This window comes from Hordeum vulgare, chromosome 2H (assembly GCF_904849725.1).
Source record: "Hordeum vulgare subsp. vulgare chromosome 2H, MorexV3_pseudomolecules_assembly, whole genome shotgun sequence".
Classification (NCBI taxonomy): Eukaryota; Viridiplantae; Streptophyta; class Magnoliopsida; order Poales; family Poaceae; genus Hordeum; species Hordeum vulgare.
The window spans coordinates 513,966,895-513,992,774 of record NC_058519.1 but is presented as its reverse complement, the minus strand read 5'-3'; the positions used below and the strand labels follow the sequence as shown (position 1 = coordinate 513,992,774).

The 25,880-nt window shown below is 47.2% G+C and overlaps 1 protein-coding gene across 1 annotated transcript; it reads left to right on the top strand.

The window, feature by feature from the left end:
* Nucleotides 1–4,189: 4,189 nt before the first annotated feature.
* Nucleotides 4,190–7,454, top strand: LOC123426930 (probable inactive receptor kinase RLK902). Its single transcript, XM_045110850.1, has 2 exons — nt 4,190–6,390; nt 6,489–7,454. Exons 1-2 carry the CDS (start codon nt 5,046–5,048, stop codon nt 7,151–7,153), a joined length of 2,010 nt encoding a protein of 669 aa, XP_044966785.1. The 5' UTR covers nt 4,190–5,045; the 3' UTR covers nt 7,154–7,454.
* The last annotated feature ends 18,426 nt before the right edge of the window (nt 7,455–25,880 follow it).

Here is a 25,880-nt window from a genome sequence, read left to right as displayed (position 1 = left end):
GGGAGCAGAAAGAGAAAAGATGAGTTATGTCCCCTACGCTTGAGCCGTAGGCTCTCTAATGTATGCCATGCTGTGTACCAGACCTGATATAAACCTTTCCATAAGTTTGGTAGGGAGGTACCAAAGTGATCCCGGTATGGAACACTGGACAGCGGTCAAGAATATCCTTAAGTACCTGAAAAGGACTAAGGAAATGTTTCTCGTTTATGGAGGTGACGAAGAGCTCGTCGTAAAGGGTTACGTCGACGCTAGCTTCGACACAGATCCGGATAACTCTAAGTCACAGACCGGATACGTATATGTGTTGAATGGTGGGGCAGTGAGCTGGTGCAACAGCAAGCAAGAAGTCGTGGCAGCATCTACATGTGAAGCGGAGTACATAGCTGCTTCAGAAGCAGCTCATGAAGGAATTTGGATGAAGGAGCTCATCACCGACCTTGGAGTGGTTCCAAGCGCGTCGGGTCCAATGACACTCTTCTGTGATAACACTGGGGCCATTGCCATAACCAAGGAGCCCAGGTTTCACCGAAAGACGAAGCACATCAAACGCCGCTACAACTCCATCCAGGACCATGTCCAGAGTGGAGTGATAGATATTTGTAAAGTACACACGGATCTGAATGTTGCAGACACGTTGACTAAACCTCTTCCACGAGCAAAACATGATCAACACCATAATGCTCTGGGTGTTCGATACATCACAATGTAACTAGATTATTGACTCTAGTGCAAGTGGGAGACTGTTGGAAATATGCCCTAGAGGCAATAATAAAATGGTTATTATCATATTTCCTTGTTCATGATAATCGTCTATTGTTCATGCTATAATTGTATTAACAGGAAACAGTAATACATGTGTGAATAAATAGATCACAAAGTGTCCCTAGCAAGCCTCTAGTTGGCTAGCTCGTTAGTCAATAGATGATCATGGTTTCCTGATCATGGGCATTAGATGTCATTGATAACGGGATCACATCATTAGGAGAATGATGTGATGGACAAGACCCAATCCTAAGCATAGCACTAGATCGTATTGTTCGTATGCTAAAGCTTTTCTAATGTCAAGTATCTTTTCCTTCGACCGTGAGATTGTGCAACTCCCGGATACCGTAGGGGTGCTTTGGGTGTATCAAACGTCACAACGTAACTGGGTGACTATAAAGGTGCACTACGGGTACCTCCGAAAGTGTATGTTGGGTTGGTACGAATCGAGATCGGGATTTGTCACTCCGTGTGACGGAGAGGTATCTTTGGGCCCACTCGATAGAACATCATCATGAGCTCAATGTGACTAAGGAGTTAGTCACACGATGACGTGCTACGGAACGAGTAAATAGACTTACCGGTAACGAGATTGAACAAGGTATTGGTATACCGACGATCGAATCTCGGGCAAGTTCTATACCGACAAACAAAGGGAATTGTGTACGGGATTGATTGAATCCTTGACATCGTGGTTCATCCGATGAGATCATCGTGGAGCAAGTGGGAGCCACCATGGGTATCCAGACCCCGCTGATGGTTACTGGCCAGAGAGGTGTCTCGGTCATGTCTGCCTGTCTCCCGAACCCGTAGGGTCTACACACTTAAGGTTCGGTGACGCCGGGGTTATAGGGAATTGTTATACGATGTTACCGAAAGTTGTTCGGAGTCCCGGATGACATCCCGGACGTCACGAGGAGCTCCGGAATGGTCCGGAGGTAAAGATTGATATATAGGACGGATGGTTTCGGACACCGGATGTGTTTCGGGCATCACCGGTAACGTACCGGGACCACCGGGACCACCGGAGGTGGCCCCGGGGGTCCACTGAAGGGGGGCAACGACCCCGGGAGGTAAGATGGGCCAAGTGGGGGAGGGAACCAGCCCCTAGGTGGTCTGGTGCGCCTCCCCACTCAGCCCAATGCACAGGGGAGAGAAAAGGGGGGCAAACCCTAAGCCAGGTGGGCCTAAGGCCCACCAGGGGTGCGCCACACCCCTCCTCCCCCCTTGGCCGCCGCACCAACACCCATCTAGGGCTTCCCCCCCCCCCCCAGGAGGGGGAAACCCTCAAGGGGGCGCAGCCCCTCCGTTCCCCTATATATACCGGGCACTTTTGGCCATTGGGAGATAGACTTCTCCCTCTCCCTCGGCGCAGCCCTGCCCTTCTTCCTCCTCCTGTCTGCCGGTGCTTGGCGAAGCCCTACCGGGAGACCTCGTCTCTCCATCGACACCACGCCGTCGTGCTGCTGGATTTCTTCCCCAACCTCTCCCTCCTCCTTGCTGGATCAAGGTGCGGGGGACGTCACCGGGCTACACGTGTGTTGAACGCGGAGGTGCCGTAGTTCGGCACTAGATCGGAATCGCTGCGAGTACGACTTCATCAACCGCGTTCTAGCAACGCTTCCGCTTAGCGATCTTCAAAGGTATGAAGATGCTCTTACCCCTCTCTCGTTGCTGGTATCTCCATAGGAAGATCTGAATATGCGTAGGAAAATTTTGAATATATGCTACGTTACCCATCAGGAAGCCCAATGGCCTTAGGGTGGCGCACCAGCCCTTAGTGGGCTGGTGGGACAGCCCAAGAGGGCCTTGGCGCCAAGAGAAGGAAAACCAAAGAGAGAAAAAAGAGGTGGGAAGGAAGAGAAGGACTCCACTTTCCAATCCTAATTGGAGTAGGATTCATCCTCTCCTCTTGTACGGCGCACCCTTGGGGACTTGGTCCTCAAGGCAAGCCTGCTCCCCTCCTTCCTATATATAGTGGTGATTTAGGGCTGATTTGAGATAACTTTTGCCTCGTGCAACTCAGATCTAGAAACCATAGGTCTTCCTCTAGATCGTATTTCTGCGGAGCTCGGGCGGAGCCCTGCAGGATTAGATCATCACCACCACCGGAGCGCCGTCACGCTGCTAGAGAACTCATCTACTTCTCCGTCTTGTTTGTTGGATCAAGAAAGCCGAGACCATCGTCGAGCTGTACGTGTGCTCAATGCGGAGGTGCCGTCCGTTCGGCACTAGATCGGAACGGATCGTGGGACGGATCGCAAGACGGATCGCGGGACGGTTCGTGGGGCGGATCGATGAACGTGAAGACGTTCCACTACATCAACCGCGTTTTTTAACGCTTTCTACTGTGCGGTCTACAAGGATATGTAGATCCAAATCTCATCTCGTAGATGGACATCACAATGATAGGTCTTCGTGTGCGTAGGATTTTTTTTTGTTTTCCATGCAACGTTCCCCAACAGTCGGGGCGCACGACCACGCGGATCATCAAGGGCAAGCTGGTCGGAACAACGTCCGAGACATACAAGGGGCTGCGGTCCATTCTAATCGCGGTGGCTTGGCACATTTGGTTAGAAAGAAATGGATGCACATTCTGTGGACACATACCATGCGCTCAGCGAGTGATCGACCGGGTTCCGGAGCAATGGCGTTTGACTGGGGCAAAATGCATAGCGACTCCTTTTGGGGATCCAACCTGAGAAGTTTGTTCGTGAGCCGTGTTTTGACGGGAGCGCCAACCTGTTGGTGAATAGGCGATCCTATCTTGATCACTTGATCAGGTCTTTTTTGATATTCTCCTTCTGCTAAATCAATGATAAGCGAGGTGCAAGCTGGATCTTTCAAAAAAGAAAAAAAAATCTATGATGATGGCACCAGCTATGCCCAAAAAATATACTATTTGCATGTCGAAGGTTATTCCGGTGTTGGTAGTCCCATTCCATGAAGTAAGCTTATCGAATAGTGAACATTCCATTTTTGTGCAACTCCACATTATAAAATGTGACATATCATGCAGAGAAAGAGTAATCTCGAGGATCCGCTGAGCATTAATTGGCCATGACATTCTCACCATGTCTTCATCTCTGTAATTAGTGATTGGATTAATAAGATCAGAGACCCTTGACAGGAGGCAGTCTCCTTTTTGGAATAATAATTTTTCTACTCGGTTAATTTGGGATCCATTCATCTATTCAAATTTTAATATTCCGTCTATTGTCCACACGCCAAATATAACCATGCTTCAACGAATTAACTCCCGTCATAATACTTTGCCAATTAAAAGAGGAGATATTTTTAAGTTTGCATTCAGTAGATCACCATCGAGAAAAATATTTTGCTCTTAAATTATGTATCCCATTGTTGCAAAATATGTCAATAAACGACGAATGCGATGTGACCGACTCTGACCACCATTTGCTCTGGGCTATTTCTAGTTGTTTCGGCCGTTTGGCCAATGCAATTCTGCACCCTCTCTCTCTCAAAAAAAAAAAAATCAATTCTACACTTACACACAGGAGGAAATGCACGTTCCTAGCTCAGCATTGCCGAGAAGTAGATAAATCTTTCAGCGGACGGTAACTGACAGACCATCATCATACACTCGCTCAAAATTTTCCAACACCTGACGGCATCATGAGTTCATGACATTTACAGGCCCATAAACCTCTCTGACAGTTACGGTTCCGGCATTCAGGGACCGGTTTACTTCGTCACGCACGGATGCACGACGCCGTCCACGTCCATAGCTCCACACATCATCAAGCGAACCAGTCCATGAAGCGAACTGCACCGGGGATATGATGTCTGCTGACAGCAGGAAAATGGTCGAGCATTCGTGTTCATGTTCAATCACATTGGCCTACAAAGCAGAGGATCTCAGGAGCAGCCGCTAGCAACAACTGACCAAAATTCAAACGAGCAACTGTTTCGCCGATCATTTTCACGCACTGTCGAGTTGAGTTGTACTCCAGATTATCGTCCCCTGCCATCGGCATCAGCTGGACCAGGAGTAGGATCGACGACAGCGGGCAGGCGTGCGATCTCGACCGTCCAACGTATTATCGGACGGTCCACAGCGGCCAGACCAAGAATGTGGTTGCGGATTTGCGACATCGTCTTGTGGAAGTGAGTCCGCCTCCTCTTCTCCCCCCTTGTCGCTAAACGAGCCATTTGTGAAGCTTCTTTCCGATATTCCGCTTTCTTGTTTCGTCCCTCCCCACCTCTCCTCTCCCAACACTCTCACATGGTGTGATCGGCCAAGCGAAGGGACCACCACAGCCATGCCTCCGTCCCAGGCCGCCGCGCTGGCGTTGCTCCTCGCCGTGGCCCTCGGCGCGGCGCGCGCCGCCGACGACCTGGCGTCCGACACCGCTGCGCTGCAGGCCTTCATCGCGCCCTTCGGGTCGGCGTCCGTGTCCTGGAACACGTCCCGGCAGACGTGCTCCTGGACCGGCGTCGTCTGCTCCGGAGGCCGCGTCACCGGGCTCCACCTCCCCGGGGACGGCCTCCGCGGCTCCGTCCCCGTCGGTGCGCTCGGCGGCCTCACCAGGCTCACCGTGCTCTCCCTGCGCTTCAACGCGCTCTCCGGCCCGCTCCCGGCCGACCTGGCCTCCTGCGTCAAGCTGCGGGTCATCAACCTGCAGTCCAACCACTTCTCCGGTGAGCTCCCGGCCGCGATTCTCTCCCTCCCGGCGTTGACGCAGCTGAACCTCGCTGAGAACCGCTTATCCGGGAGAATACCGGCCGCCATTGCCAAGAGCGGGAAGCTGCAGCTGCTCTTCTTGGAGGGCAACCTCTTCACCCACGAGCTGCCGGACGTCGACATGCCGTCCCTCTTGTCTTTTAACGCCTCCTTCAACGACCTCACCGGCGAGGTTCCCAAAGGCTTCGGCGGCATGCCCGCCACGTCTTTCCTCGGCATGACACTGTGCGGCAAGCCCCTCCCACCGTGTCGAACACCATCTTCCCAACCACCGTCCCAGCCTCCCACGCCTGCCCCAGAAGCCGTGGTCGCGGGAAACGGCGGCAGACGACGCCGGAGACACCTCGCGGGCGGCGCCATCGCGGGCATTGTGATCGGCTGCGCTTTGGGCTTCCTGCTTATCGCCGCCGTTCTGGTCCTTGCCTGTGGCGCTCTCCGCCGCAAGCCAAGAAGAACCTACCGGAGCCAGGACGCCGTCGCGGCGGAGCTGGCCCTGCACAGCAAAGAGGCAATGAGCCCAAACAGCTACACTCCACGGGTCTCCGACGCGCGGCCGCCTCCGCCCGCTTCGATGCCGCTTCCAGTCGCCCCCGTCTCCGTGGGGCGGAAGAAGCTTTTCTTCTTCGGGAGGGTGCCGAGGCCGTACGATCTGGAGGACCTGCTCCGCGCGTCCGCCGAGGTCCTGGGCAAGGGCACGTACGGTACCACGTACAAGGCCGCGCTGGAGACGGCGCCGGCGGTGGCAGTGAAGCGTCTCAAGGAGACGTCGCTGCCGGAGCGCGAGTTCCGGGACAAGATCGCGGCGATTGGCGGGCTGGACCATCCTAACGTCGTGCCCCTGCAGGCCTACTACTTCAGCAAGGACGAGCGGCTCATGGTGTACGAGTTCGTCGCCACGGGCAGCCTCTCCTCCATGCTTCACGGTACGTACGCTCAGTGTTCGTGTCCGGTTCTCTCTGTTTTCTTGCTCCAAACTTTGCTTCGAATTGGATCAAAATTTCTGAACTGGTGAGAATCTCAGGCAACCGTGGCGCCGGGCGGTCACCGCTGAGCTGGGATTCGAGGAGGCGGATCGCGCTGGCCTCGGCGCGCGGCCTGGAGTACATCCACGCGACGGGCTCCAAGGTGGCGCACGGCAACATCAAGTCGTCCAACATCCTCCTCGGCCGGTCGGTGGACGCGCGCGTGGCCGACCACGGACTGGCGAGCCTCGTCGGCCCCGCCGGCGCGCCGTCGATGCGCGTGGCGGGCTACCGCGCCCCCGAGGTGGTCGCCGACCCGCGGCGGCTGTCGCAGAAGGCCGACGTGTACAGCTTCGGTGTGCTGCTCCTGGAGATGCTGACGGGGAAGGCGCCGACGAACGCCGTGCTGCACGACGAGGGCGTGGACCTCCCGCGGTGGGCGCGGTCCGTGGTGCGCGAGGAGTGGACGTCCGAGGTGTTCGACACGGAGCTGCTGAGGCACCCGGGCGCGGAGGAGGAGATGGTGGAGATGCTGCGGCTGGCCATGGACTGCACCGTGCCGGTCCCCGACCAGCGGCCGGCGATGCCGGAGATCGTCGTGCGCATCGAGGAGCTCGCCGCCCCGGGGTCGGCGTCGTCGATGACGCGGCCTGGCCGGAGCATCTCGGTCGACGAGGCCGACGATCGGCCGCTCAAGCCGGCCGGGTCGATCCGAGAGAGCTGAAGCTTGGTCGCCTCGGGTCGTGTCGGCCAGCATGGCGACCATTCGGTAACTTACGGAAGATTCTCAAGAAAAAACAGAATCTTGTCTTCTTGCGTATGTCTTTAGGGCATTATTTACCACCGTGTGCTTTCTATTTTTCCTTTTTTGAAGTTTCATGAACTTTTCTTGATTCTTCTTCCTTGTTACGAATTCTTTGGATTAGCTGCGTGCGTTGAGAGGATGCTGGCGGTAGGAGAGGCACTGCTGGTTCGGACAGACAGAGTATGTAATTACAGCATGATGATGGAGTTGATTTTGTTGCGATCGTGCGCGGGTCACCTAATTAACAATCGAGAAAATAGCTGGTTCTCTGCTAGACTATTATTATACTCCTTCCCCTGCATGGAAAATGTAGAAAATGCTCTGAATTTGCCATGAAACGAGGTGAAATCACGAGCATAATCCTGAGACAATAACACGCATTGGCCACCGTAAATGTCATGTCAACTGTCGCCTCAGTTTTTTTTAACTGTCGCCTCAGTTAGTTGCGCCGTGGTAGTACGACTTTTTGACGCCGAAAAAACAGAAGACTTCTCTGTGAGAGCAACGAGAACATGGATTTGTGTTGGCGGCACATCAGCTTGTCCCGAATCCCGGCAAATGATGAAGAAGGCGTCAATGCGTGCGTGCTTGTAATCCTAATCCTAGGCGTACTTGCCGAGCATGACTCTCCGACGATGGAACAAAAACAAAAGGAAGAAGAGCAAGATGGTTGCAGCTGGACAGATCGGAGATCATGCATTGCACCCCCTGTCTGTCATTAGTTGGCAAGCTTTTATAAAGGAGGAGGTTCGGCCGATCGATCGATCGAGCCGGAGCAACAATCAATGTGCCTATATCCAAGGAAAGATAATCGCTCCCCGGCAATAATGATCGATGTGAATGAATGAATAGTTGGTCCTGTGTTCGCTACAGCTTGTCCGGTTCGTCCACGGACACGACCCAATCCAATCCAACCCCATGCATTTGCACTACACCTTTCGGTACAGGCGTACAGCTGATCTTTACTTGTAGTACCGCTTCCCATGAACGCTTTCTTCAGTATCTTTCTTTTCCGAAAAGGAGAATCACCATGCATTAATCGATGTATATATTTATTTTATTTTATTATTTAACAGGATCCTATAAACAAATATATGAATAAATCAAATTCACCTGCCTAACAGCTAATGTCACCACATCTACAAGCTTGATGAGGCGTGCCGACATCACGTAAGAGCATCTCCAGCACACAGGCGCAGGCACGGCACCCAAAAAAATTTATACAACACGTGCACTGATGGTTTTTACGCGTGAGTAGTCAGTTGCTTCATCAAACATTGTAAATTTTTAACACGCCAGCATGTTGCTTCAGCAGACGATGTAAAATCAAACGTCCGTCTAGCAAAAACAACATTTTACATTCAATGTGAAATAAAGAAGATCAAACAAGCACAAAATAATTCACCAAAAAATAGTTCAATTATTATTACAACTGAAACAAATAATTAAACTACAATACAACAAATAGTTTCACACAACAAACATACAACATCATGTGTTTTGTCGTTCATTTTATGTCCATCACTCCTCGACTAGATCCTTTCGAAGATCATCATGCGTTTTGACACGTTAAATGACACGATAGGAGACAACAAAGCAGGCCACCCACTCGGCCCTCCCCGCACTCGTACGGAATGTCCCAACAACTCAGACTGAGAATATTCTAAATCTTGCCCACGCTCGTACTCGATGATCATGTTATGCATGATCACACAAGCATTCATGATGTACCAAATGATATTTTAATCCCCATATCTAGTCGGTCCTCTCATAATAGCAAATTGGGCTTGTAAAATCCCAAAAGTTCTCTCCACATCTTTCCTAGCCACCGCCTGAGCATTATGGAAATCAAAAAATTTCTTACCTTCCGGTTTTTCCAACGGCTTCACAAATGTTTGCCACCTTGGGTAGATGCCATCCGCAAGATAGTAGTCATGATTGAATCTATGGCCATTTGTTACAAACTGCACCGATGGCCGTTCACCGTTTGCAATACTATTCATGAGTGGTGACAGCTGAACAACATTGATGTCGTTCAAAGATCCCGCATTCTGAAAAAAGCATGCCAAATCCAAGTCTCCTCACACCTTCAAGGATTATAGTGCCACATTTTTTTCTCGCCATGGAATTGTTCATGCCATGCCTTAGCATAGTTCTTCCAACTCCAATGCATACAATCTATTGAGTCAATCATACCTGGTGATCCGCGAGCTTTATTCATCTCCAAAAGCTTTGCGACGCCTTCAGCATTGGGAGCTCTTAAATATTCTGGACCGAACACTTGCATGATTCCAACCACGAAGCGCTTGACACACATGATGGCTTGACGCTCACCCATGGCCAAGTGATCATCAACTAGATCCGTCGGAATACCGTATGCCAACATACGCAATGCGGCGGACACCTTTTGAAATTCGGCGGCCAACATATGCAACGCAATCCGGCAGCAGTTCTCCTTAATTTGCTGAAAAAACCGATCATGGGTCGCCAGTTTCTATGCAATATGTTTGAACAACTCGATGCTCATCCTAAAAACGGCATCGAAAGTAGGAATCGGGGTATGTGGGAATATCCGCAAAATAGTTCCTTATCAATCTGTTGTGGGCATCGATCCTATCCCTCCATAATTTTTTACGACCAAAAACTAAACCACCGTGCTTTCGTTTTTTGTTGATGTGAATAGTTAGGACCATTGCTAGGTCCTCCTCCTCTTGAAAATCAAATTCTTCATCACAAGAATCATGTAACGAACTCATCTACAAATTTGAATTAAACTAAAATTTAACACTACGAACATCTAGAAAACCATCTAAAAAAATGAAGTTTAGTAGCAGTATATACCTTACAAGCGTTTTGTCAAACACCTTGTGGGCGCCGAGCTGCAAACCCTCGCATGTCGTTGTTCATCGGTGGAACGGGGCGCTCCAGGAGCGGCTGCGGCGAAGGAAGCAACAATGGCCACCGGGGAAGAGAGGGAAGCGATGTGCGCGGTGGGGAACGGCGGGGGGAAGCGCCGACGGGTCGCCGAAGAGGATGGGGAAGTTGCGCGCGCGAGCGGAGCTTTCAGATCCGGCGGTTAGTGGGCATTCACGCGTGCGAGCAGTTGTTCAACGCGTGGTAGCGCATGCTGAAAAAATCATCACGCGGTGCGGTTCTGTTCGGCGCGCGGAGTAGTTTTTAACGCGCACATGATTTTAACGCGTCTACTACAACTGCTGATTTGGTCGCGCGCGAGCTAAAATGCCGTTTTTCAAGCGCGCGGCTTATTTAGTGCGTATGTTGGAAATGCTCTAAACACATCTTCTAATCCGTGACCTCATGAAGCCATACAAGGACGAGCCGAGAGCACCAACGAGTCTAGCAAACCCTCTGCATGCATAACGTGTGCACGCTCTAGAATCATCCGTCGTTCCATCGTCCTATGCTCATTCATTCATATGCATTCATCGTCGAGACTTTGCTGCACTTTGCTACCAAGACCCGCAGTAGATGTCACGTGTGTTGCATTTGTGAACCTCCACACCACCATCATCGCTCAAACCCTTACCTGGAGCCCGTCACCCACCGCCATCCTTTCCTTAGAATCAAAGCCTCCCAAAACGCCGCCTCCATGGAGAGTGTGATGCGCATGGCGCCGCAGCCGCCCAATCCAAGGAGGATTTTGGGACTTTCTTCCAGGGGTGGATAGAAGGGACCTCAGTTGTGCCTTCAAGGAGGAGAACGACGCCGAAAGACATCAGCTCAGCTGGGCCGAGCCAACCGACCAAAGTTTTCTCCGGTCTCGATCCTACACTACCAACCTTCGTCCACTCGGATCAAACACGAGATGCAATCGAATCCTTCATAGAAAAGAGTGCCATGTGGACCAAAAACCTTCCAAATCTGGCTATGAGGAAAATCGCTCGGCCCCACGCTTGTCACCCGCCGGCACCTTCCCACCCTCGTGGCTGAAGGTACATGCCAAACCCACTGCTTACAAATATCGTCAACCCCGGGGACGCCGCCGCCTCTCCGACCAGTGACGGAGATCCCCGGCAACACCCTAACCGGCCGCGCGGGCCTCCACAACCACCCCCTCTAGTGGCGGCGAGGGAGTATTTTTCGAAAAAGGACGTTTTCTTACTTAGAATATTTAAGCATTACACCGGCCTGTGTATAACCAAGACGCACACAGCCAAAAAGTTCCTCTCACACAAACAATAAATAAAAAAGGCAAAAAATAAGGAAACATGTGGAGTCCATATAACGCCTAAAATGAAGGGGGGCAATCCTAAAATCACGCTTCATTCATGTTGGGTAAAAAGTATCCTCGTTATAGCCTCTAATTGTGTAGACACCTCCGTAAATAGGTCTTAATTCTCGACGCGTTGTAGAGAGGATCATAAACGAAGAATTTCCATACATGGCGGCTAGGGAGTTGAGGGGAGAGGGGGACCACCCATGACAGATACAGTGCGAGGCCGTTTCTGCTGACTTGGATTCTGTAGACTGTATCATGCACAATGCACCGCAGTGGAGGTGAGGAGACGGGGGTACTGGTACTGGCACTGGCTTTGGGTGTGTGGATAAAAGTTACTCATACTGTACATGGGGCTTTCGGAGACACATGACATGAGGACGGGGACGCGATGCATTGAAGCCAACTGTTGTGGAAGCGGGCAGGCAGGCGTCGTGGTAGAGTGCGTTTAATTGATGCCGGCCTGTACTCGCCGCTGGCTACTGCTGCTGCACGGCGGATCCATGGGATCGGCCCATGGCTTTCCGTTGCGCCGGTCCCCGCCAGGCCGGCCGGCTGGTTGGGGTGGGTCAGTGGGTGGGCGCTGGACCGGACGGCGGGTGGAGCCTCCTTTCTTCCCTCTGCTCTCCGTCCAGCCCCAGCGGCTGCACTTGGCGAGTGTGCTGTGCTCCACCACGTGCCGTCGTGCTCGTGCCGCGCCGCAGCTGCGGATCTCGCGCGCGGAGGCGGCTTGGCTCGGCTCCATTAACGTTGTTCCCCGGAAGTGCACGGCGCTCTAGCCCGTGCCGGCCACCCGTGGGCACGCGTGCGCTGCTGCACTGGCGGCACGGCACTGCCGCGTCGGTGTTAAACTTTTGTTTCAACCTCGGCCGTGCCCCGCCGCAGTGGCAGGCGCATCGCACTGTTGGCGTTTCAGTGATTCATACGAGCTTTTTTTTTTCCTTTTTCTGAAGAAAAACTGATGTGCGTCCCCTACGTCTACTACCATAACTGGCTAAAAAGTCTCTCTAGAAAGTTTTGGCTAGCCATTAATATGGTTTTGTTCACACTTAATATGAGTAAGAAGATGATGCACCATAAGCCCCGCCCAAGGCGATCACGGCCTCATCGGCTTCAGGTGATGTTTCTTTTTAAGGGACTAGATTTTTTTAGTCGCTGAGACTAAAAAAGTCCCTCTAATAAAGTTTTTTCTAGTCCCTTAAAAAAAGTCTCTCCTGTTTCTTTACCTAGGGACTAAAAGGAGCTTTTTTTAGTTTAGTCCCTCTAAAAAACACCACCTCACACATGCTTCTCACATTGAGCGTCGTGTTCTGGGGTTGGCGGCCCTTGAGCGTTCGCGGAAACGGCAGACTTCCAGAATTAACTGCCTTCGTGAGGGGGATGCTAGCACCAAGTTCGTTCATTTACATATAAATTCTAGGAGGCGTAAAAATCACATTCAAAGGCCCAAGAATGGTGATGGCTGGACGGCTACCCATGAGGATAAGGAGAATTTGGTCTTCGACCATTTCTCCCAAACTTTGGGTCGATCCACCTCCCCGCCGGCTTGACTTCAACTGGGCAGCTGTAAACCCTGTGTCACATGCTTTGGAAGATCTTGACATGCCTTTCTCCGAGCTCGAGATAAAAGAAGCGATCGAGGACATGCCTGCGGACAAGGCTCCCCGCCCGGATGGCTAAGGTTGATCTGATGAGGGTCATCAACGCCTTCTCCGAGCTTTCGGACTCTAATTTCCATATCATCAATACGGCCAACTTTGTTCTTCTTCCTAAAAAGGATGGTGCCGAGTCTATCATGGATTTCAGACTCATAAGCCTGATCCACGCTATCCCGAAGATCATCGCCAAAGCTATGGCTCGGCGGCTCGGCCCGAAGATGGATGTTCTTGTCTCCCGCTGCGAGAGCACTTTTATCAAGACTAGATCCATTCACGACAACTTTTTGTACGTGAGGAACACCCTCGCAAGCTTCATCGCAGCAAGACCCCGACCCTTCTCGTCAAACTTGACGTCGCCGAGGCTTTCGACACTGTCCGCTGGTACTATATCCTAGATCTCTTGCAACGCCTCGGGCTCCCTCCGAGGTGGCTAGCTCTTCTGGCTACTTTGTTCTCGTCTGCTTCATCGCGGGTCATCCTCAATGGCATCCCCGGAAAGAACATCATTCATGGCAATGGTCTTCGACAAGGGGACCCTCTGTCCCCCTTGCTCTTCGATATCGCCATCGACCCGCTGCAACAAATTTTGGACAGGGCCACTGCCTCCGGTCTGCTTCGGGAGATGCCCGGTGGTTCTCAGAGACCTCGCACCTCCTTATATGCGGATGACGCGACCATATTCTTGGCTCCTAACGAGCAGGATGTGACCAATCTGGCTGATATATTTCAAAGTTTTGGGGAGGTTACAGGGATGATGAGTAACGTGGCCAAAAGCTCTGTGGCTCCCATATGCTGCCCCGATATTGATCTTGCCTCGGTTCTGGCAAACTTCCCGACTAAAATCGTTCAGTTCCCGTTCAAGTACCTGGGTTTGCCTCTTGCCCTCGGCAGACTCAAAAAAGCCAGCCTCCAACCTTACATTGATAAGGTGGTTGCATGCCTCAATCCTTTGAAAGGCAAATTCCTCTCCCGGGTTGGCTGTTGTGCTTACGTGAAGTCTGTTCTTTCTTCCATGCCAATTTTCCTCCTCACGACTCTCAAAGCAGATAAGGGTATCCTTAAGGCTTTTAGCAAGATCAGCTGGGAATGCTTTGGGATTGCAAAGAAAATGTCAGCGGGGGAAAGTGCAAAGTTAATTGGCAAAAGGTCTGTCGTCCCAAGGAGCTGGGCGGTCTGGGGATTCTTGACTTGGACAGGTTCTCCTATGCTCTAAGGCTTCACTGGCTGTGGTATGAGTGGACGACACTGGAAAAATCTTGGGTGGGAACTGAAACCCCCAACGACGCCGCCGATCGACAACTCTTCAACGCGGCTACTAGAGAGTTACTATTGGCGATGGTAGAAAAGCCTCCTTCTGGTCTTCCTCTTGGCTCAATGGAACGCCGCCTTAAGACATGGTGCCTTTGCTCTTTAAAGGGTCTAGAAGAAAAAATTGGACAGTCCAAGACACGCTTAACAACCAAAACTGGATCACCGATCTTGCGGTGGATTCCTTTACTGTGGAACACATCATCCAATTCGTTGACCATTGGGAGCTTCTGTCAACCATTCAGCTTTCTCTGGGTATTGAGGACACCAATACCTGGACTCTGTTGCCTAGTGGTTGCTATTCGGCATGCTCCACCAACACGGCTCAATTCTTGAGCCCCCTTCCGTGCTCCTTTGGGACTATCGTGTGGATGACTTGGGCCCCTCCCAAATGTTCTTTATTTGCTTGGCTTGTCGTCCAGAACCGCCTTTGGACCGCTGATCGCTTGGGGAAGCGCGGGTGGCCACACCATCCTACTTGTCAACTGTGCAGGTGTACCCCCGAGACGGCACGACATCTTCTCTTTGAGTGTCGATATTCCAAGAGGATCTGGTCCGCTGCTGCTAATTGGCTCTCATGCCCAGATTTGCTCCTCAACATGGGCTCCAATCGCCCTAAGGTTTTGGATTACTGGCATGTTATGGCTAGGATGCCCACCTCCTCCACCAAAGGCCTGAAAACCGCCATTATTCTCATCGCTTGGGAGATTTGGAAGGAAAGAAATGAGAGGGTCTTCAACAACAAGTCCTCGATGCCTTCGCAGGTCATGCGCAAGATCACTGAGGAAGGGAAGGCTTGGATCTTAGCGGGAGCAAAAAAACCTTGTGGAACTTATGGGATGAGCTTTTACCTCTTCCTGGTTGTACCTTTTTTCTTTTTCTGGCTTAGGCCCTGTTAGAGCATATATCTCCATATGTGGTTTTGGTAATTGATGACAATTCCTATGGACTAATGGTTGCCTTAAGTTATATTTATAGGATTTGTCCATATACACTTCTTGAAGTCCATCTGTTGGGTACAAGGAGTTTATATGATGACTAAGTTGGTATTCAAGGTATTATCCAAATAATGGTCATAGAGACACAAGGTTGATCAAGATCATCGGACAAAGCGTAAATCAAGATGATCAACACATAAAGCGTACAAGATGTACCGAGAGGGATCAAGTGATCCCATGGTATGGCAAGCATTGTCGATTACGTATTTGTGTACTAACCCATGGTCTTCGTGAGAGTTCTATGTGGGATTAGGTGTGTTTCCATGGGCTTGCGTCAAGAGGAAGATCTCGTACAACTCATGGAGGATGACATCAAGTGGTGGAGGATGGTGGCAATGGACTTGTGAAGATATGCTAAAGAGCGGCTCACCCATAGTGTGTATGGGGGAGCAATCAACTAGTCTTCATCAAGCCAATGCAATTAAGAAAGGTGGTCCATCTTGAGGAAGCCAAGATCATTGTCATCTAGCTCAAGAGGACGAGGTGCAAGGTATAGGTTTGCCCTTGATAGGTTTTCTGTTTTAGGATAGATTGTCGTATTGTCAAGGGGGGCTCTCAAGTGAGTAGCTTGATCGTATCGTTCGTTGAGAGCTCAAACCATTTGCATCCTTGCATCATACTTCTTGGTTATTGTTTGGTATTTATCTTTGTGAGTTTTATAGCTTATGGTCATCTTCATTACACGCTCAAGTTCATCGAAAACGGAGTCCATATGCATCTTCTATGATGTTTTCGATGCTGGGAGTTTTTACCGGTCTTATTCGAAGAAGGGTTCTCACCATTTTCTTATGGGACTTTTCTAACTTGCTTCTTATTGATATTTATATCAAAATAGTGTTATCCCATGTCGTTAGCTTTCCAACAAACTTGCTTTCGTTGAATTTGGAGTCTGTATGCGAAAGTTACAGCAGTTTCAGTATCCAGCGGTAGTACCGCTCCTGGTGCCAGCGGTAGTACCGCTCTTGTAGCGGTAGTACCGCTCCTGTGGCGGTAGTACCGCCCCCGGAGAGGTAGTACCGCCCCCGGAGCGGTAGTAATTTTTTTTACTACCGCTCCCTAGCGGTAGTACCGCTCCGTCGGATTGTTTTTTGCATCCCCAACATGGTTGGTGAACCTACCGAGCGGTAGTACCGCTCCCGTGAACGGTACTACCGCTTTGTGCGGGCTGTGAGGCTTAACGGTTGGATTTTTCCCCACCTATAAAAGGGTGACTTCTTCCCCATTGAACATTATCTCTTTAGCTCGTGTTCTTCCCCCATTGTTGACCTTCTTCGAGCTTGCTAACTCTCAATCCCTCCAATGATTCTTGCTAGTTATTGAGGGAAAATAGAGAGGAGATCTAGATCCACATTTCCACCAATCACTTTCTCCTCTAAGTGAGGGGAACCCCTTGGGTCTATATCTTGGAGTTCTTCGTGTTCTTCTTGTTCTTCCTCTCATTTTCCTCCCTAGCATTAGTTGCTTTGGTGGGATTTGGGAGAGAAGGACTTGGTCACTCCGTGTGCCCTTGCCATTGCATTAGTTGCATCATTTGAGTTCTCCACGGTGATACGTGGAAGTGAAGTTTGAGAAGCTTATTACCTTTGGTACTTAGTACCCTAGATATTGTTCTTCGTGGATGCTTTGGCGTCCTAGAAGCTTCGTGGTGTCTCAGAGCTCAATCATTGTGGTGTAAAGCTCTGGGCAAGCGTCGGGGTCTCTAATTAGGTTGTGGAGATTGCCCCGAGCAATTTGTACGCGTATCGGTGACCGCCCCCAGGTTTGCCATTTGTACGGGTTCGATGACCGCCCTCAAGGGTCCCTTAGTGGAATCACGACATCTTGCATTGTGCGAGAGCGTGAGGAGATTACGGTGGCCTTAGTGGCATCTTGGGGAGCATTGTGCCTCCACACCGCTCCAACGGAGATTAGCATCCGCAAGGGTGTGAACTTCGGGATACATCATCGTCTCCGCGTGCCTCGGTTATCTCTTACCCAAACCCTTTACTTATGCACTTTACTTTGTGATAGCCATATTGTTTATTGTCATATATCTTGCTATCACTTAGTTGTTTATCTTGCTTAGCATAAGTTGTTGGTGCACATAGGTGAGCCTAGTTGTTGTAGGTTTTGTGCTTGACAAATTAAACGTTAGTTTTATTCCGCATTTGTTCAAGCCTAAACCATAATTATTCTAAAGCGCCTATTCACCCCCCCTCTAGGCGACATCCACGTCCTTTAAATTGGTATCAGAGCTAGTTCTCTCTTTATTAGGTTTAACCACCTAGAGAGTAAGGATGCCGACTAGGGGTTTAGGATTCAGTGACACTCTTAGTTTCGATGGCACAAATTTTGATGTTTGGGTAATTCGCATGCTTAATCACTTTCGGGTCTTGGACCCAAATTTAGAGTGAATTGTAGATATGGGTTTTTCTCCTCCAAAGGATTCTCAAAATATATCTTTAGAGGATGAGAAAAACTCTTATCTCAATACTCAAGCTTCTAATGTGCTTTTTTATGCTTTGAGCAATGTAGTTATATTTCAACTCATGCCATTCCGGGATGCTCATGAGTTGTGGACAAAGCTTCAAGATAAATATGGTATGTCCAAGATTTGTGGGAATGATTGTTCTCCCTCCACCTTCGGTCGTGTGGTCTTCTCAACTTCATCTACTTCACCTACATGTGGATTGCCACAAGGTAATGATATGGTGAGTAGTGGTGATCATTGCAACGATGATAGTGGGTTTATTGTTGATGATCCTTCATCACTATACTGTTGCAATGCTTCATCTTTGGGCATTAACACTTCGAGCACTCTAAATGTTTGACATGCTTGTGTTGATAGTCCTTGCATATCATGTAAAAACTGCTTGACTAAATATCATGATGATATGCTTCCTATATCTTGTTGCCATGATAAAAATGTATATATTTCCTCGAGTTGTTGTGCTAACAATGTAGAGGAAATTCATCACTCCATGGAACAAGATGTGGCCTTGAATGATGCTTCAAGGGATCCTACATCATCATCTATTGTGACTCACTTTTGCCTTATGGCTAAGGCTTCAAAGGTATATCCTACTTTGAATCCCAATATATCTCATGATGATGATGTTGATGATAATGGGGATGAGAATAATGATGAAGAGAGTGATAATATTGCATCCTTAAAAATTAAGGGTGAAATGATTTTTAAATCTCTTTATAAGAATAAACTTGCTTGTTCCAACTTCCTGGAAATCATGTCTATTGCAACTGAGGGCAAGAAATACATTGAGGAGTTGGAAGCTCATCTCGAGGAGCATGAGGCCACCATTGAGACAATGGAAGGTCATGAGTGTGAATATGCTAACGAGATCGCGGAGCTATCTCAAGCTCTTGAAAATGAAAAAACCACCAAGGAATCTCTTGAGGAAACCTTTGCTATAGAATTATCTAGATTAAAAGAATCCCATGATAGAGCTCTCGAGGTGGCTAATTATTTTAGAACTAAAAACGATAAGCTTGAAGTTGCACATGCTAAACTCGTTGAGGACTATGAGCACCTCGAAAATGGCTCCAAGGCTATTAAGAGTTCGCTCATCGAACTCACCGAGTCTCATGCTCAACTTGAAGCTTCATATGCTAAAGAGCTTTCCAAGTTGCCTTCTCCTCTTATTGTTAATAATGATGCTTGTGCTACTAATTCTACTTCATGTGAAGCCTCCATTTTAAAGGAGAATGTTGAGCTAAGGGCTCAACTCGAGTTGCTATCTAGCAATTATGGGAAATTGGAAGAAAGTCATGTAATGCTCACAAGCTCTCATGATGATCTTCTAGTATCCCATAATGTGCTAAAATTAGCTCATGAGGCTATTACTACCAAGGTAACATCGAGTGAGCCTCATGTGGACATTAGCACTACTTCTAGTCAAAAAGCTATATTGCCATGTGCTAGTCCTCGTAATTCATCTACTCACAATGTTGCTACATCTTGTGATGAATTACTTTCCATGCCTTGTTGCTCTAACAATGAAGCTTATACTTCCTCTAGTACTTGTGTTGATACTAACCATGTAGAGGAAATCAAAGAGCTCAAGGCCCAAGTCACTTCCTTGAAGAAAGACTTGGAAAATACTCATGAAGGAATGTCCACACTCAACAATGTCTTGTGTGGGAAAAAATCCCCAAATGACAAATATGGACTTGGATTAAACTCCAACAAGAAGAATAACTCCAAAAGCTTCAAGAAGAAGGGCCAAGAAAAAGTCAAGAATTTGGCCAAGATTATTTGCTTCAAGTGCAAAATTGAAGGGCACCATGTTAGATCTTGCCCACTAAAGAATAAGCCCCAAAGTCACAAGAAACAAGGGAAGAGGCCACAAGTGCACTCACATACTCAACTACAAGTTGAATAAAGGCCCCTTCCCAAGAAGACCCAAGCCAACACTCCTCATGTTGAGAAATCAATAGGGAAGAAATTAAAGGGTAGATGTTGCTACTTATGTCGTGAGAAGGGTCACTTCGCTTCTTCTTGCACGAGAGGTAATTTATCCAACCCAATCATTATTGATGATATCTATTCACTTGGGAAGGATAAGGTTGGCAATGTGTTTGCCCAGTTTGTTGGTACTCAAAGTGGTGTCAAGAAAAGTACCATTTGGGTTGCCAAGCCTATTGTGACTAACCTCTTAGGACCCAACGTGGTTGGGGACCAACAAGCTCAAACTTGATCAATAGGTGTTTGTGGAGGACATTAGAGACTTGGATACATAATTAAGAATTAAGGGGTCTTCATCATTCATATTTTGTCAAGCCAAGTCATTTGGATTATCGAGTTTCTATCTTATATCCAATGTGCCTCCTTACGGTAAGTTTTACTTAAACTGTTTACATTGTTAGTTGCTTGCCCCTTTGCATGTTGTGGTTTTGTACTTTGCATGTGTTTGTACATGTTGTGCTTCCAACTTGCTTATGTTGAGTAATTGAGTATGTGTATGTTGGTTTGCATATCATGTACATGTGAGTCTTGTATTGAGCCTTTTTGCATCTTGTTTGTATCTTTGTTGGCTCTTGTGAGAGATTAATGGAGTATCCCATTGTGGGGGAGTGATGTGCTTTGCACACCTCACAATCCTATAAATGTGTATACATGGGGAATACCACTTAGGATTGATATTTCAAGATTATCTAGTTTCTATGTGGTATGGCTTACTCATGAGAAATTCAAATTCTATATGGTCCATTAATTATCTCTTGTTGGTTTTAATTTGCCACTTGTTAATATTGTTGTCTTATCACATTATGGGGGAGTAATATGCTATGTGCATATTACAAGCCTAGAGAATGTGTACATTTGAGGTATTGCCACTTAGTGTTGATATTGTAAATTATCTTGTTCCTAGGTGGCATGTTTTCTCTACAAGTGTCATTTGCTTGCGTTTTATGGGTAAAGATGATCTTGGTTATATTTGCGATCTACCAATGAGTATCATTTCCAAAATACTTCTTGTCCTTGACAATTGGTATTCCCATCATGTGGTAGGAATTGCTAATCGTCTTTACATTGGATTTTGTGTTTCATTTGTCTTCCTTGCCTCTTGTGGATCTATTTTAACATGTCTAGTGTTTTTATAGATATAGAGAAAGTGATGATCCCATCTTGTGCATTTTGTATTTAAATGCAAATTCTATATAATGCACATCCCTTGGGGGAGCTATCCTATTTTATTTAGAACACTCTCTTTATTCGCCCATCATAAAATCTTTTGATCCCCATCAAGTGTGTGTTGATGGGAGGCAAGTCTTACTCTTTATGATGCTTTGTGCCATCATGAAAATTTATCGAGGGTTTGGTTTGTTGGAACCTAGCTCTCTTTTGGAAACTAGATACCTCGTGTTTGTTATCCTTCAATTGGTATCTTGTTTCCTTTTATTTGGCATGTGTAAATGGATATCTCATTCCTTGAGGTATCTTTTAATTGATATCCTTCAAGTGATAGTTTTTCGTTTGGTATCTTATTATCACTTGATACCTTGTCTTTTGGTGTATTATCAACTTTGTGTTGAGTTGATTCTTGAAAGCCTTGAGCATGCATATTTACTATATATAGCTTCTTTTTCTTGCTTTGTTTCTTTGACCCAATATATAAGGGAAACTCCACCTTGTCATAAATTGGCTAAAGTGTGCATGAAATTCAAATTCATATATATGTGCACATATGTATGTGGAATTTGTCCTATGTATTGTTGGTTTTCTAACTCTTTGGTCCCAATGAGCTTGGGCACCATTTTGTTTGTTTTGTTGTTCTAGGAACAATTGGAGATGCTTTGGATGCTCGGCTCACCTATAAGGAAGGTGATGAGACCATGTGGTTATTGGAGCCAAGTTAGGATGATCAACGAACAACTATCTACTACATCAATCCAATGTTGTCTCGGTAACAAGTATCTACGTCATGCATTCATTTCTTGCAAAGGCCCAAACCTATCTTTTTCTTTTCCAGGTTGCATCATGGCATGAATCTCTTGTTTCGTTCTTGTAGTACTTGTTTCCTTTCTCAAAGCATCCGAACGATGATGTCTTATTGCTAGTTGGGATGTCTTTGATGTTCGTATGTTGGAAGTTCATATTGTACAATAAGAAAATATTAGGCCATGTGCTATGCTTCCAAGCAAAGATCTTATTGATATATTTATGACTTCCTTTTGGATATCTTGTTTGTTCCTTCTTGTAACTATTTCGTGTGTACATCCTTCCATCATGATTGTCTTCTACTTAGAATCATTTACACATGAGAGTAGTTACATCTCTAATTGATATCCTCTTTTCTTTCACGGCCACCGTTGCATTTCCTTTTTCAGTTTTTGGTGTCTTCGTGAAAGGATTTGTCTTGAGTGCGTATCTTATTTTCCTACATCTTGATGCACTCTTTGGCCGTGAAGATTATTTTTCCTCATGCTTGTCTTGATGAGGGTTTTGCCATTTCGATTGGTATCCCTCCTCTTGACAAGGTTCGTATTTCCTATCTTCACCATGGGTTGTCACAAGCGTTGGTTCTTATTTTGTTTATTAGTAAGCTTGTGAACCCATTTTCTAGTATGTGTGTGTGGGAATGATATGTCTTGCACTTTGTGTCTCATTTCATCAATACTATGTTGATGAGTAATGCTCATCCTTATCTTAGTCTTCTCAAGTACTTTGCCATGACTCACACACATTATTTTGGTTGAGCCTATTCTTAAGTTGCTTCTTTTACATGTTGCTCAACCATTTGTTTTGTGCAAGTGATATGCTTATTGTCTCATTTATCTTCTTGCACTCGTTGTGTGTTTTTATTAATTTTGGGGGAGCAACGATCCTATTTTGTGCACTTGTATCAAATACAAAAATCTCTTATTAGTGCACAAATCATGGGGAGCTTCTCTAGTTTTGATAAAACACTATGTTGCCTTTATCATAATATCTTTTATTCATGTGGTTCGAAGGACCATATGGTTGTTTGTTCCATCTGGTATCTTTTGATTGCTTGCCTCTATTTTTGTATGTCTTTGTGGCATACGATCCTTTTTTTTGCAATCTTTGGGTCCTCAATATAGTTTGTTTTCCTCCAACTACTTACCATTGTATTTGTGTATTTCTTTGCACTCATTTGCTGAGAAGTACACACCTTTTGGAGGATCACCAAATATATTGGCTTTCTAAACTTTTCGTCCATTTTGGCAATCGATGCCAATGGGGGAGAAGTTTAGAGAGTTTACTTTGGATATGTTTAGAGGGTTTTGCTTTTATTGCGTAAGCATTTACATCTTGCACGCATGCATTATTGCTTTGTATGTGTGCGCTTGGTTATGCTTATTTCCTTATATAAAATCTCTTGAAGTGGTTGTCATCAATTACCAAAATGGGGGAGATTGTTAGAACATATATCTCCATATGTGGTTTTAGTAATTGATGACAATTACTATGGACTAATGGTTGCCTTAAGTTATATTTATAGGATTTGTCCATAGACACTTCTTGAAGTCCATCTGTTGGGTTCAAGGAGTTTATATGATGACTAAGATGGTATTCAAGGTATTATCCAAAGAATGGTCATAGAGACACAAGGTTGATCAAGATCGTCGGACAAAGAGTAAATCAAGATGATCAACACATAAAGCGTACAAGATGTACCCAGAGGGATCAAGTGATCCCATGGTATGGTAAGCATTGTCCATTACGTATTTGTGTACTAACCCATTGTCTTCGTGAGAGTTCTATGTGGGGTTAGGTGTGTTTCCATGGGCTTGCGTCAAGAGGAAGATCTCATACAACTCATGGAGGATGACATCAAGTGGTGGAGGATGGTGGCAATTGACTTGTGAAGATATGCTAAAGAGCGGCTCACTCATAGTGTGTATGGGGGAGCAATCAACTAGTCTTCATCAAGCCAATGCAATTAAGAAAGGTGGTCCATCTTGAGGAAGCCAAGATCATCGTCATCTATCTCAAGAGGACGAGGTGCAAGGTATAGGTTTGCCCTTGATAGGTTTTATGTTTTAGGATAGATTGTCGTATTGTCAAGGGGGGCTCTCAAGTGAGTAGCTTGATCGTATTGTTCGTTGAGAGCTCAAACCATTTCCATCCTTGCATCATAATTCTTGGTTCTTGTTTGGTATTTATCTTTGTGAGTTTTAGAACTTATGTTCATATTCATGACACGCTCGAGTTCATCGAAAACGGAGTCCATATGCATCTTCTATGATGTTTTCGATGTTGGGAGTTTTACCGGTCTTATTCAAAGAAGGGTTCTCACCATTTTCTTATGGGACTTTTCTCACTTGCTTCTTATTGATATTTCTATCAAGATTGTGTTAGCCCATGTCGTTATCTTTCCAACAAACTTGGTTTCGTTGAATTCGGAGTCCGTATGCGAAAGTTACAGTATTTTCAGTATCCAGCGGTAGTACCGCTCCTCGTGCGAGCGGTAGTACCGCTCGTGTAGCGGTAGTACTGCCCCCGGAGCGGTAGTAATTTTTTACTACCGCTCCCTAGCGGTAGTACTGCTCCAGGAGCGGTAGTACCGCTCCGTCAGACTGTTTTTTTGCATCCCCAGCATGGTTGGTGAACCTACCGAGCGGTAGTATCGCTCCCGTGAGCGGTAGTACCGCTTTGTGTGGGCCGTGAGGCTTAACGGTTGGATTTTTCCCCACCTATAAAAGGGTGTCTTCTTCCCCATTGAACCTTATCCCTTTAGCTCGTGTTCTTCCCCCACTGTTGACCTTCTTCGAGCTTGCTAACTCTCAATCCCTCCAATGATCCTTGGTAGTTCTTGAGGGAAAAGAGAGAGGAGATCTAGATCCACATTTCCACCAATCACTTTCTCCTCTAAGTGAGGGGAACCCCTTGGGTCTATATCTTGGAGTTCTTCGTGTTCTTGTTCGTTCTTCCTCTCATTTTCCTCCCTAGCATTAGTTGCTTTGGTGGGATTTGGGAGATAAGGACTTGGGCACTCCGTGTGCCCTTGCCATTGCATTAGTTGCATCATTTGAGTTCTCCACGGTGATACGTGGAAATGAAGTTTGAGAAGCTTATTACCTTTGGTACTTAGTACCCTAGATATTGTTCTTCGTGGATGCTTTGGCGTCCTAGAAGCTTGGTGGTGTCTCGGAGCTCAATCATTGTGGTGTAAAGCTCCGGGCAAGCGTCGAGGTCTCTAATTAGGTTGTGGAGATTGCCCCGAGGAATTTGTACGGGTATCGGTGACCGCCCCCAAGGTTTGCCATTTGTACGGGTTCGGTGACCGCCCTCAAGGGTCCCTTAGTGGAATCACGACATCTTGCATTGTGCGAGAGCGTGAGGAGATTACGGTGGCCTTAGTGGCATCTTGGGGAGCATTGTGCCTCCACACCGCTCCAACGGAGATTAGCATCCGCAAGGGTGTGAACTTCGGGATACATCATCGTCTCTGCGTGCCTCGGTTATCTCTTACCCAAACCCTTTACTTATGCACTTTACTTTGTGATAGCCATATTGTTTATTGTCATATATCTTGCTATCACTTAGTTGTTTATCTTGCTTAGCATAAGTTGTTGGTGCACATAGGTGAGCCTAGTTGTTGTAGGTTTTGTGCTTGACAAATTAAACGTTAGTTTTATTCCGCATTTGTTCAAGCCTAAACCGTAATTATTTTAAAGCGCCTATTCACCCCCCCCTCTAGGCGACATCCACGTCCTTTCAGGCGCCCTTGTTTTTGCTCCTTCTATATCAATATAAAGGCAAATATTTTGCCCCGTTTCAAAAATAAAATACAAAACGAAGTGCCTAAAAGAGAGAGAGAGAAAATGAAGTGTGATCAAGATGTTGTGGTATGTGTGTATGTGAGCATCTATGTTGTAGTGTGTTCCAAAAAATTATGAGGGTGAACTACATAGGTATATTGCAATTGTGCAATACATATAATGTCACTATCAATCTGGTGCAAAAATAACTTATTATTAAC